General features: G+C 42.3%; 1 protein-coding gene across 2 annotated transcripts; it reads left to right on the top strand.

Annotated features, from left to right (window-relative positions):
• The first annotated feature begins 2,910 nt into the window (after nt 1-2,910).
• ccdc153 (coiled-coil domain containing 153) lies at nt 2,911-6,828 on the top strand. 2 transcript variants are annotated; one of them, XM_036965169.1, is made up of 6 exons: nt 2,925-3,154; nt 3,318-3,386; nt 3,854-3,973; nt 5,101-5,193; nt 5,357-5,487; nt 5,861-6,827. In XM_036965169.1, the coding sequence occupies exons 1-6, from the start codon at nt 2,992-2,994 to the stop codon at nt 5,987-5,989; spliced, it is 705 nt and encodes a 234-aa protein (XP_036821064.1). In that variant the 5' UTR covers nt 2,925-2,991; the 3' UTR covers nt 5,990-6,827. The 2 variants fall into 2 exon arrangements, with proteins under 2 accessions (XP_036821065.1, XP_036821064.1); XM_036965170.1 differs by lacking the exon at nt 5,101-5,193 and having other exon boundaries at nt 2,911-3,154; nt 5,861-6,828.
• Nucleotides 6,829-10,146: the final 3,318 nt, after the last annotated feature.

Here is a 10,146-nt window from a genome sequence, read left to right as displayed (position 1 = left end):
AGCTTAATTTCAATCCACTCTCTCTCTCTATCCACTTTCTCTCTGAGCCCATGCCTCAAACAAACACAACAGGAACACCAGCAGAGCTACGGCACCCTTCATTCTAAAATGACACCTCTTCAGAACTAATGTGAGCCTAGTCTCATCTGGTCTTGGTGAACCAATACTTGGGAACTGAACACTTGTCTACAGTGGTCTAAGGCACTGCATCTCAGTACATAGCCAAGGTGTTACATAACACAGATAAAAATGACATTATGCCAAGTCGGCCGATTGTGACACAGTCTGAGCTCTACAGAACTTTTCCTCAAGTGAAAAGTCATCAAGGCGGAGCTCCACCTCGTCCTTGGGTAGAAAGGCATCCAGCCAGAGCTCCATCTCGTTTTGGGCTCAAAGGGCCTCTAACCCAAGCTCCACAGATGGAGTTATACCTTCTCCTTGAATGGAAGGGCCTCCAGACAGGGATACACCTCGTCCTTGGGTGGAAAGGCCTCTAGCCCGAGCGCTACAGCTGGAGGTCCTCCTCACCCTTGGGTGGAAGTGCCTCCAGCCAGAGTGACGGGGTCCAATCTTGCTTCCCTTGGGATGTGGTCTGCCCTAAAAGGTCAGTGGTCCTGCCATTCTGAATGACTTAATCCTCTTTGTGCCTTGAGGCACATAAGGCCTACACAAGAAAGCGCCAGTGCTTCCATTTTGTGGCCTTCTTAGTTGGTGTTCCCCAAGTCAGGCTACACTCCATCATTCTAATTGTTCTTCTGCATGTCACAACCATTCTGACTACACTACCGGTCAAAAGTTTTAGAACATCTACTCATTCAAGAGTTTTTCTTTATTTGTACTATTTTCTACATTGTAGAATAATAGTGAAGACATTAAAACTATGAAATAACACACATGGAATCATGTAGTGACCAAAAAAGTGTTAAACAAATCTAAATATATTTAACATTTGCGATTTTTCAAAGTAGACACCCTTTGCACACTCTTGGCATTCTCTCAACCAGCTTCATGAGGTGGTCACCTGTAATGCATTTGAATTAACAGGTGTGCCTTCTTAAACGTTCATTTGTGGAATTTCTTTCCTTCTTAATGCGTTTGAGCCAATTAGTTGGGTTGTGACAGTGTGTGTGTGTGTGTGTGTGTGTGGGGGGGGGGGGGGGTATATACAGAAGATGGCCCTATTTGGTAAAAGACCAAGTCCATATTATGGCAAGAACAGCTCAAATAAGCCAAGAGAAATGACAGTCCATCCTTACTTTAAGACGAAGGTTGAAATGAAGATGAAGGTTAAAATGGAAAATTTCAAGAACTTTGAAAGTTTCTTCAAGTGCAGTCGCAAAAACCATCAAGCGCTATGATGGAAGTGGCTCTCATGAGGACCACCACCGGAATGGAAGACCCCGAGTTACCTCTGCTGCAGAGGATACGTTCATTAGAGTTATCAGCCTTAGAAATTGCAGCCCAAATAAATGCTTCACAGAGTTCAAGTAACAGACACAACTCAACATCAACTGTTCTGAGGAATCAGGCCTTCATGGTCGAATTGCTGAAAAGACACCACTACTAAAGGACACCAATAAGAGGAAGAGACTTGCTTGGGCCAAGAAACACGAGCAACGGACATTAGACCGGTGGAAACTTGTCCAAATTGGAGATTTTATGTTCCACCCACCGTGTCTTTGTCAGACATGGTGTCGGTGAACACATGATCTCCGCATGTGTATTTCCCACCATAATGGAGGAGGAGGTGTTATGGTGTGGAGGTGCTTTGCTGGTAACACTGTCTGATTTATGGCACACTTAATTCAAGGCACAATTAACCAGCATGGCTACCACATCATTCTGCAGTGATACTCCATCCCATCTGGTTTGGGCTTAGTGGGGCTATCATTTGTTTTTCAACAGGACAATGACCCAACACATCTCCCAGCTGTGTAAGGGCTATTTTACCAAAAAGGAGAGTGATGGAGTGCTGCATCAGATGACCTGGCCTCCACAATCACCCGACCTCAATCAAATTGAGATGGTTTGCGATGAGTCGGACCTCAGAGTGAAGGAAAAGCAGCCAACAGGTGCTCAGCATATGTGGGAACTCCTTCAAGACCGTTGGAAAAGCATTCCTCATGAAGCTGGTTGAGAGAATACCAAGAGTGTGCAAAGCTGTCATCAAGGCAAAGGGTGGCTATATGAAGAACCAAATATAAAGTATATTTTGATTTGTTTAACACTTTTTTTTGGTTACGACATGACGACGTGTTATTTTATAGTTTTGATGTCTTCACTATTATTCTACAATGTAGAACATAGTAAAAATAAAGAAAAACCCTTGAATAAGTAGGTGTTCTAAAACGTTTGATAATAGTGATAATTATTAGTGATAATAATGGTAGAAACCTCCACTGTGCAGTCAATCATCTCCAAAATGAAGGCCACCACTTGCTGCCTTACTTCCTACTCAAAACCGGTTCATCTAGCTTGCTTATGTTTGTTCAGCCAGCGTCACCACCCTGATCAACAAGTTCCTGCTGACCTGAGAGGTATCACTGATCTTCAAAACAGCTGCAGTCACTCCCTTACCCGAAGAAATCCAGGCAATTGAATGCAAGCTTTAAAAAAATTACATCTAGCCTGTCTATTTATGGGTTGACATATGCTTGACTTGCTCAGTTTCCCACCACAAAACACCAAAAATAGTAGAACCAGCTCACCTGCTTTTAATCTATGATTGGCCCCTACACCGAACGTTCGAATAAATAGATCCTATAAAATAATTTTATCTCACATTATTACTCCATACACTACACGGACTTAGTTCTCAGTTGACCAAATACATGCTTCTCTGCTATTTCATATTTGTTAATGAAACGTGTAAATAAATCCAACCGAATAGAACATATTCGAATAGAACATTATAGGCTATTAACTTGAAAAACTTCACCGTGCACGTTTTTGGAGCGTTCAACCTACAAAGCATTCCTGAATAAGGATTCCATGAATGTGACTCGTTGTCACCACAGCAACAACGGGACGCCAAGCAATGCGCAATTGCTTGTAGGCATATCGATTGTAGAGGAATTTTGCAGCAGAATAATGCCTCCAAAGAAGAAGAAAGGGAAAAGTAATATCAATAAAAAAAATAAGAAAGCTAATGAGGGTATGTTTATTTGTTTTCTCAGGGCTGCTTACTGTTACATTTTCGATTTAATATGTTTAATTTTCGTAATTATTTAAACCTTATTTTGCCTGTTAGAAAGAGCGCACACTTTTAACGGGGCTCTGCATATCTGAGGATTGTCTAATTCACTGTGTTCATGCAGGGGGAATTGAATTGGAGGAGAAGTACAGGCGGAGTGCATTGGATGTAACAGTTCTGAGGGACCATCTTGGTGAGAACGCTACACTGCGGCCACTTCTCTAGAGCTCCTAAAATGCGTTCATTAAAAGCAGCGCAGCGACTCTAAAATGTAGGCTATTCTAGGGTAACCTTGGTATGTTTTTGCTACAATCATCAAATAAGTCAGTTAAGTCAGTTCAACTATATATATTTATAGATAGATATATTATAAATTCATGATCATCTGGAGATTAGAACAAATGAACTAGCCTGGGTGCCACCTGTTTCTGCTCTCTTGTCAACTTCTTATGGAATGACAGTGGAGAAGGCAAGAGCACAACACATCTTTTGACTAGGCTACCTATTAGGAGGTTAAAACACTTAACTCAAATAATTACACAGGGATCCCACACCACTTCTGATATGTACTGATTTCAATATGAACAACTATGAATTGATTGAACAATAACTACAACGTTATTTTACACACTGATCAAATACATACTCCATGTGTGACAGCTCTGCGAGGGGATGTGGCACAGCAGGCCCAGTCCATCAGTCATGACCTGAGATCTCGTATGCGGGACATGGAGCAGGAGCTCCACCATGAGAGACTGGACCGCAAAGACGTCAATGCAGGTTGGTGGGAGGGAACAATCTCAAACACACGCATACGTACGCGCACACAGTAACGCACTATATACACACACACACTCAATATGCATACTATCGTGCTCCACACTGTCGTGCTCAGAGTGCATTCTCCGACCACGTTCTCTTGAGTACATTCTTGTGAGGACTAGAGTGTGGAGAATGCATCAAACGATACATTTGAGAAGGACTCGCACTCCCCCTACTGTATTACCTCACACTTGACCTCCCCATTCACTGAACCTTCTTCCAAGATATACACAAAAAGCAAGCGTTTTGCTTCTTAATTATCAGCTAGATATGTGAATCGTAATAATCTAGCTAGCCAGCTAGTTAAACAGGCAAGAATAACCTAAAACTACTGTTATGGAAGGTGGATGTACATTTTCCTTGGGTGGCTACCAATACTTCATGGCTAGTTAGCCAGTTAGCCCTATTGACTTACTATGGACTTACCCATTCACTGAACCGTCTTCCACCCAGGACAACAATGGCAATAGAGACAAAACAAAATATACACAAAGCAACCGTTTTACTTCATAACTATCAGCTGGCTATATGTGAATCGTAATAATGTAGCTAACCAGATAGTTTAACAGGCAAATGTCCTAAAACTAATATTATGCAAGAGAGTAAATTCTTAGACCTATTGACTTATTATGGGCTTGCAATCTACAGTACATAGGCAGGTAAACATGCCAAAATGAACACATCATGTATTTATTATAGTATCAAGATAACATATTGTAGTCAGGCAACATATAAGATGTAAATAGGCAACATTTCATTCCGAAGGCGGAGAGTATTTTCTCTCAGCTCAAATAATGGCCGCCATTGATTTCAAGAAATGTTACTTAATTTTTTATGTGGTTGCGTCATATGTCTTTGTGTACTTTCCGTTAACTTATGTACTAACAGAATAGGCATTCTGGAAGTGTCCTCTGCTCCGTTTTCGCATACTTTGATTTGGACTCATACTCCTACCCTCCCGCGCGGTAGTATGCATTTTGAGAAACACCCTAGGTGTCTTGAAAAGCGCTTAAAATGAAATGGATCATTCTTTATTATTAGTAGGTAGCGCTTTAGGTAATATGTAATACTGTCATACCTCGCAGATCTCACCCGTCAGCATAAGACCATGCAAACAGACATGACGGTCAAAGTGAAAAGGCTGGGGGGTGAGGCCATTTTGCTGCGAGAACAGCTTGGTAAGCTATTGAACACATGTAAGCTTCCTACAGTATAGCCAGTTCATTCAAGCTGCAACAATTGTTGTTTTAGTAAGAATCAGAAACATTGTAAGTGATGACTGTTTATGTCCTGTCCTGTCCGTCCGTCCGTCCGTCTGTCTGTCTGTCTGTCTGTGCTCAGCTCAGTGTCAGGAGGAGTTGAGGGCAGAAAGGAAAGCGCATGAGCAGCTGCAGCAGGAGAAGGATACCACAATAGCTGACTTACAAAACAAACTGGACAACATGGAGACCAACTATGAGAAGATTCTGCATGTGAGTGAACTGATTTCAGCTCATCAAAGGGGGCTTACGTTGTAACATTATCACAGAGAACGAGTATGAAAGGAATACAAACAAGTGTGTTATTTGCCTGAAGAAAATGAATGTCGGGCAATGATATTGATGCTTTTGCTACCACGGATTATGTCTTTGATAGCAACGTGTGCTATAGATGTGATAACGTTTGAGATATTATATATATGTCTTGTCTTTCTCTTCAGGAGAATGATTCCCAGTGGGATTCCCAATTGGCACTATGTTCCCTGTATGGTGCACTACTTGGCTCTCGTCAAAAGTAGGGAATAGAGTGCTTTTTGGGACACACACCCTCTCTCTGATATAACAATTTTTGATTGACCCCTACCAGGACACTTTGGACAGTTTGACCTCCCAACTGGCTGAGGCTCGACTGCGGTGGGAGCAGGAGAGTACTGTTGTCCATCAGGAATACAAAGAGCTGCTCTCTGACTTTGGCTTGAACTCACTGGACATCTGAAAGGCTCTTATTATGTAACCAGGGCCCGTATTCATAAAATGTCTCAGGGTAAGAGTGCAGATCTCAGATCCATGTCTCCCCCCTTTCACCCCCCTGTCCATGTACATTTCATTATAATCTAAAAGGCTAAATGGATCCTAGATCAGCACTCCCACTCTGATGATCTTTATGAATACTGGCCCTTATCACCACCACATTGTTTCATTGCTACTATAAGACCAGGCACACCAGGGGCTCGTATGTGTCAATAACATTACATGGACAGTGAGGACCTGATCTACATCAGCACTCCTACTCTGACACTTGACACACATTATGGTAAAGTAAATAGATCGATTCCATGTGGATTTGAAGTCATTCATAACGAGAAGGAAAACTTAATGACAATAATGTAAGAACCAGTGTTTGATTCATTTGGTTACTGTGTCTTTCATGATGTATAATACTTCTTAAAAACATGCAGTTGTTTGATTTTCTTCCTATAGTTATTGTGGTATTGATGGTCATTCACAAATATTACGTTTTTGAGTCTTTGGGGTGACACAAATTGTCATTTGAAATGATCCACAGTAACTTACATACTAACTCTCAAACTAATGGCTATTGTTTGAGAGTGAAACAACTACTGTGCATTTATTGGCTTTTTTACTCTTACAACACATATTTATGGAAGTAAGGAAGTTAGCTTATGTATCGTACATTTCCACCAGGGTGCGTCTTCCATATTTCCTGATAGTCATTCAGGTATTTTATTGAACACTATCTTTTCATGTCCACTAGATGTGGCTGATCATGGCACAACACTAGTCTCAACGTCAACAGTGAAGAGGCGACTCCGGGATGCTGGCCTTCTAGGCAGAGTTCCTCTGTCCAGTGTCTGTTCTTTTGCCCATCTTAATATTTTCTTTATGTTGGCCAGTCTGAGATGTTTTTTTCTTTGCAACTCTGCCTAGAAGGCCAGCATCCCGGAGTCGCCTCTTCACTGTTGACGTTGAGACTGGTGTTTTGCGGGTACTATTTAATGAAGCTGCCAGTTGAGGACTTGTGAGGCATCTGTTTCTCAAACAGACACTCTAATGTACTTGTCCTCTTGCTTAGTTGTGCCCTGGGGCCTCCCACTCCTCTTTTTATTCTGGTTAGAGCCAGTTTGCGCTGTTATTTGAAGGGAGTAGTACACAGTGGTGTACAAGATCTTCAGTTTTTCAGCAATTTCTCACATGGAGTAGCCCAAGAATAGACTGACGAGTTTCAGAAGAAATTATTTGTTTCTGGCCATTTTGAGCCTGTAATCGAACCCACAAATGCTGATGCACCAGGTACTCAACTAGTCTAAAGAAAGCCAGTTTTATTGCTTCTTTAATCAGGACAACAGTTTTCAGCTGTGCTAACATAATTGCAAAAGGGTTTTCTAATGATCAATTAGACTTTTAAAATGATAAACTTGCTGATATAGGCCTCTGTACGCCTATATAGATATTCCATAAAAAATCAGCCATTTCCAGCTACAATAGTCATTTACAACATTAACAATGTCTACACTGTATTTCTGATATTTATGCTATTTTAATGCACAAAAAAATGTGCTTGTCTTTCAAAAGTGACACCAAACTTTTGAACGGTAGTGGTTACATACAACGAAAATAAAACTATTCAAAAATAGATAGAGGAAATGGGAAACCAAGAGGTACAAACAATGGAGTGTAAAAGACAAATGATTAAAAAGAGCCATGGCCCAGTAAATGTGATTTTGTGTAGCTAGATTAAACCTAATATTCCCTGAGGGAGAAGGGATAAACAGACTTATCTTCCAAGACTGTTCATTTATGAGTCGTCTACAAGGACTTGTGCAGTTTTTTACTCTCGTCTCACATTACCTTAGAGATGAGAATAAAAAAAACTGCACAAGTTCTTTAGGCTAAGTTTGTGCTTACAACCAATGAACACATGATGAAGTCTGAAACTTTATTTGAGCGCCAATATTTGCTTCTTCAACCATAAGAAGCACTTTCTCCACTGGGGCCCGTTGGCGTCTCTGCTGCGTTCTGCTGTTTTCCTTGTGCTTCCACAGCAGCTAACGATCCACACTTCCCTTAAATTCACTCCAATAAGAAGTATGAACCCAACTTCATTTTAGTCATGTCATTGCAATTAGTTTGTTTGTGAATCGCAACTCCACAAGTAGACAGAAATCACCAGACTCTATCCTCGGTCACATTGGTGGGAAGGTTTACATGAGCCCTATGACTTCACTGGTTCAAACAGTCTATCGTCTAATCGTTGCGATACGGGATGTAATTTGTGTCAATTAAGTGGCAGCCGTATCTGCTGCAGATGCATAAAAAGAGCTGTTAGCGTCTGATGTAAACCCATGATGCACACTGGAGCAAATAATACTGTGTGCTGATACTCTATACTGCCATGATTATTTACTCCATGGTGTACAGGTTTCTATCACTGTCTCACTATCACAAATCTGAGATTGTCTTCAGCTGATGAATCATTACACACTGCTGCGATTGCCCGTGAAAGCATCTGTGTGTTTTTTTGTGTGTGTGTGTGTGTGTGTGCGTGCGTGTCCGATATGTTAGCCACTGCTGGTGGTCATCACTGTTAACACGGACATCAGCCAGCCTCAGCCCGGTCAATTCCTGCCAGTCTGCACAGTGTGATATCAACCCAGAGCATATCGGACTGCTTTTTGTGAGCTAGGCCCATCTCCAGGCTAGCTGAAGAGGTCCATCAGCCAATTTCTTGGGCTACAATACCTACTTTGCCAATTGGCCTGGACCCTTTTACTGCCGACATGGAGCCCCGCCGATCCAGTTTCAACAGGCTCTTCGGTCGCGATGTCCCCCGAAGGCCCTTTTGCTAGCCTGCTATCCCAGGCCCGCTAGCTGTCTGAATCGCTGTGTCTCCAACTTGCCTAGCTACTCACTATGATCACTTGGCTATGCATGCCTCTCCCTAATGTCAATATGCCTTGTCCATTGCTGTTCTGGTTAGTTATTATTGTCTAATTTCACTGTAGAGCCTCCAGCCGTGCTCAATATGTCTTAGCTAGCCCGTTTGTTCCACCCCCCACAGATGCAGTGACCTCACCTGGCATAAATGGTGCCTCTAGAGACAAAACCTCTCTCATCGTCACTCAATGCCTAGGTTTACCTCCACTGTATTCACATCCTACCATACCCTTGTCTGTACATTATGCTTTGAATCTATTCTTTCGCGCACAGAAATCTGCTCCTTTCACACTCTGTTCCGAACGCACTAGACAACCAGTTATTATAGCCCTTAGCCGTACCCTTATCCTACTCCTCCTAAATTCCTCTGGTGATGTAGAGGTTAACCCAGGCCCTGCAGCGCCTAGCTCCACTCCCATTCCCCAGGCGCTCTCATTTTTTAAAACTTCTGTAACCGTAAAAGCCTTGGTTTCATGCATATTAACATCAGAAGCCTCCTCCCTAAGTCTGTTTTACTCACTGCTTTAGCACACTCCGCCAACCCGGATGTCCTAGCCGTGTCTCAATCCTGGCTCAGGAAGGCCACAAAAAATCTTGAAATTTCCATCCCTAACTTTAACATTTTCTGACAAGATAGAACTGCCAAAGGCGGCGGAGTTGCAAAAGACTGCAGAGATGGCCTGCAGAGTTCTATTATACTATTCAGGTCTGTGCCCAAACAATTCGCGCTTCTACTTTAAAAAAATCACCTTTCCAGAAACAAGTCTCTCACCATTGCCGCTTGTTAAAGACCCCCTTCAGCCCCCAGCTTTGTCCTGGACACCATATGTGAATTGATTGCCCCACATCTATCTTCAGAGTTTGTCCTGTTAAGTAACCTAATCTGGGACATGCTTAACACCCCGGCCGTCCTACAATCTAAGCTAGATGCCCTCAATCTCACACAAATTATCAAGGAACCTACCAGATACATCTCTAAATCTGTAACCATTGGCATTCTCTTAGATATCATCCTGACCAACTTGCGTTCTAAATACACCTCTGCTGTCTTCAACCAGGAACTCAGAGACCATTGCCTCATTGCCTGCGTGCATAACGACCACCCCTCATCACTGTCAAACGCTCCCTAAAACACTTCAGCGAGCAGGCCTTTCTAATCCACCTGGCCCGGGTATCCTGGAAGGATATTGACCTCAT

The sequence above is a fragment of the Oncorhynchus mykiss genome, chromosome 27, assembly GCF_013265735.2.
Source record: "Oncorhynchus mykiss isolate Arlee chromosome 27, USDA_OmykA_1.1, whole genome shotgun sequence".
In the NCBI taxonomy this organism is placed as follows: Eukaryota; Metazoa; Chordata; class Actinopteri; order Salmoniformes; family Salmonidae; genus Oncorhynchus; species Oncorhynchus mykiss.
Note: the sequence above shows the minus strand (reverse complement) of the source record. Positions and strands in the feature narration are given on the sequence as shown.